This window comes from Lathyrus oleraceus, chromosome 2, assembly GCF_024323335.1.
Source record: "Lathyrus oleraceus cultivar Zhongwan6 chromosome 2, CAAS_Psat_ZW6_1.0, whole genome shotgun sequence".
NCBI classification, from domain to species: domain Eukaryota; kingdom Viridiplantae; phylum Streptophyta; class Magnoliopsida; order Fabales; family Fabaceae; genus Lathyrus; species Lathyrus oleraceus.
Genome location: NC_066580.1, coordinates 410,746,983 through 410,749,394, shown reverse-complemented (window position 1 = coordinate 410,749,394; position 2,412 = coordinate 410,746,983). Strand labels below are relative to the sequence as shown.

Below are 2,412 nucleotides of genomic sequence, written 5' to 3'. Positions count from 1 at the left end.
TAGACTGCAATGCATAAAAGTTGCAAAATACAAGTAATGGAAGCAAATAAACCAACTAGATACCACCCTAAAAGTGACCCCTTGAGACTTGCGGAGAGCCTCAATGTCGGTGATGAGTTTGGCCATTGTTCTTTTGCAAATCTTGACGAAGTGGTAGACCTCTTCGGGGGTATTATCTGGGCACATGATCAGATCCGCCTCCTTCAACTTGTCGGGAAAGTCTTGAAGGGCATAGTTAGTTAATACCGTCATGTTGGTGTACTTGTCCCTCCATTCTTCGTAAAGGGCTTGGAGATTATGGATGATTTCATCCCTTTGAGCAATGGAAGCTTCGAATCCATGGCAACGCTCCTCCCAATGTCTGCATTTGTTTTGCAATTCTATGTAGGCTTGGTCCTAGATTCCCCTCTTTAAGTTCTTGATTTGCCCGCAAGCTCGTCCAAGGTTGAACTGCTCACATATGAAGCTTCGGTGAATTTTTTCTTTCTCTAGTTGCTCCTTGGCTAGAAAGTCCTTATACTCTTTTAGAGTGGTCCTTAGTTCGAGAATATGGGCCTCGTAATCTTCCCTCGCTTCTTTCTTCATGGAATTAGACCTCTCGATAGTATTTTCAAGGTCCTTGATGATTAGGGATGCTCGATCCAACTCTTCATTGCGGAAGTCTAGCTCAGAAGTAGCTCTTTGTAAAGCTCCACCAACCCAGACTCTTTGCCCTCGGCTAATCTAGGCCTTTTCTTGCTATCTTCAAATTTTTCACAGACTTGCTTACCCTTATCCTCCAAGACGTGGTTACATTCCTTGGCACGATTTAGTTGGACTCGTAGTTGAGTGTTTTCCAACTCGAGCTCTTTGATTTGGCTGGTAAGTTTGTCCATGTCCTCTTGTAGGATAGGCTCAGGCTCGGGCATCAACGGGAATGAAGAAGGATAAAAAAGAAATGGCATCTTAACAATCCTAGCCCTCTCTTTTGCCCACACATAGTAGGGTTCCTTGGCTAGGATGTTTGTCTTACCCCATTCATGGTCAATACGGACTATTCTTGTCCAAGCTTTTCTCACTCTTTTCACGTTTGAATCAAGTGGATCCACGGTATTGATGACAAATGGAATGAAATCTCTTTCCTCGGGGGGATTCGTCATGGCGTACCCTAGTTGTCTCTTGAGTATAGCAGGGTTGTAGTTGATGCAACCTTGCGTTCCTATTAAGGGTACGTTAGAGAACTTTCCACATCTTGCGATGACGTCCTTTGTATCCCATTCCCTCTTGTACCATATAATTGAGTTGGCAGAGAGAGATGTGAATCTTTGCGGCCATGTCAATTTGTTTTCGGCGAAGGGTCCACTTTGAGGCATGCGGCCCCTCATCCAAAGATGTAGCATAGGAGTGCAACAAAGGAAAGTACATCCCTTCTTCTCATGCCTTGTATGGAAGGTATGGTAGAAATCGGCAAGTAAAAAAGGCACTGGATTCTTTATTAAAAAGACTTCAACTGCTAATTGATCCACGAACTTGTCCATATTTGGGAAGAGGACAATTCCATGAATCAAAAGTGCCAAGGTTGCACTACAAAAGTCGGGTCTTCCTTTTTTAATCATTTCCCAAGTATGGGCTTCTAGGAACTTTTGGGTTAAACCTTTGATGGATCCTTTAACGCCCCAATTGTCCACTAGCTTGTTGGTGTTGATACCCAAGGTGAGTGAGAGCTCGGTCAAACAGAAGCCTTATTCCAACTTCGGGAAAGGGTTGTATTCTTTGATTGGTCGATTGAGGAGTCTCTCGAGGTCTTCCAAGGTTTAAGAGATTTGGAAGTCGGGGAAAGTGAAGCATCTTAAAGGGGAGGTCATAGTATTGGGACATTGTAGTGATAGCACCATAGTCAACCTTCTCGGTTAGAAGATCTACGATGTTCCCAAAATTGGCTATAAACTTGTTGTCTTTGAGAGCTATGACCTTTGAATAGAGGACCTTTAACGAACTCATGTTGGGACTCTTGAAGCGGAAAGTAGAAGTGCTTTTCCTTGTTGAAGTATCCATGATTGTATCGGAAAATAGTCTTGTAATTCTGTGTCCGAACAAACGAAAATTTTAAGAGCTTTGCTTATTATTTTGATGATGAATGAATGTATGAATGAATGATTGGTTTATTATTTCCATAGGATTTTAGGCATGGGTTCATGGTTTTGGACCATCGTGACGAAGCATGGAGTTAATAATGACTGCTTAGTAAACTAAGGTTCTCGCTTTGTGTGATCTAAGGCTTTTGGAAAATTGGGTGTAAGACACTGCCCCTAGAGTCATGGACTTCCTTGACTGCCAACCTCTTATGTCAAATTACTTGTTAGGCGACTGCTCCATCAAAGTCATCTACTCTAAGTGAGATATTCGTATCGACCCTTACGAGGAAGGCACCTC

General features: G+C 42.8%; 1 protein-coding gene across 1 annotated transcript; it reads right to left on the bottom strand.

The window, feature by feature from the left end:
* Nucleotides 1-662: 662 nt before the first annotated feature.
* LOC127123467 (uncharacterized) lies at nt 663-1,517 on the bottom strand. The gene has a single exon (XM_051053683.1). It carries the CDS (start codon nt 1,515-1,517, stop codon nt 663-665), a length of 855 nt encoding a protein of 284 aa, XP_050909640.1.
* Between the last annotated feature and the right edge of the window lie 895 nt (nt 1,518-2,412).

Bases quoted from the DNA above. Each gene is read 5' to 3' on its own strand.
- LOC127123467 (XM_051053683.1), bottom strand. From the start codon at position 1,517: ATGGACAAGTTCGTGGATCAATTAGCAGTTGAAGTCTTTTTAATAAAG.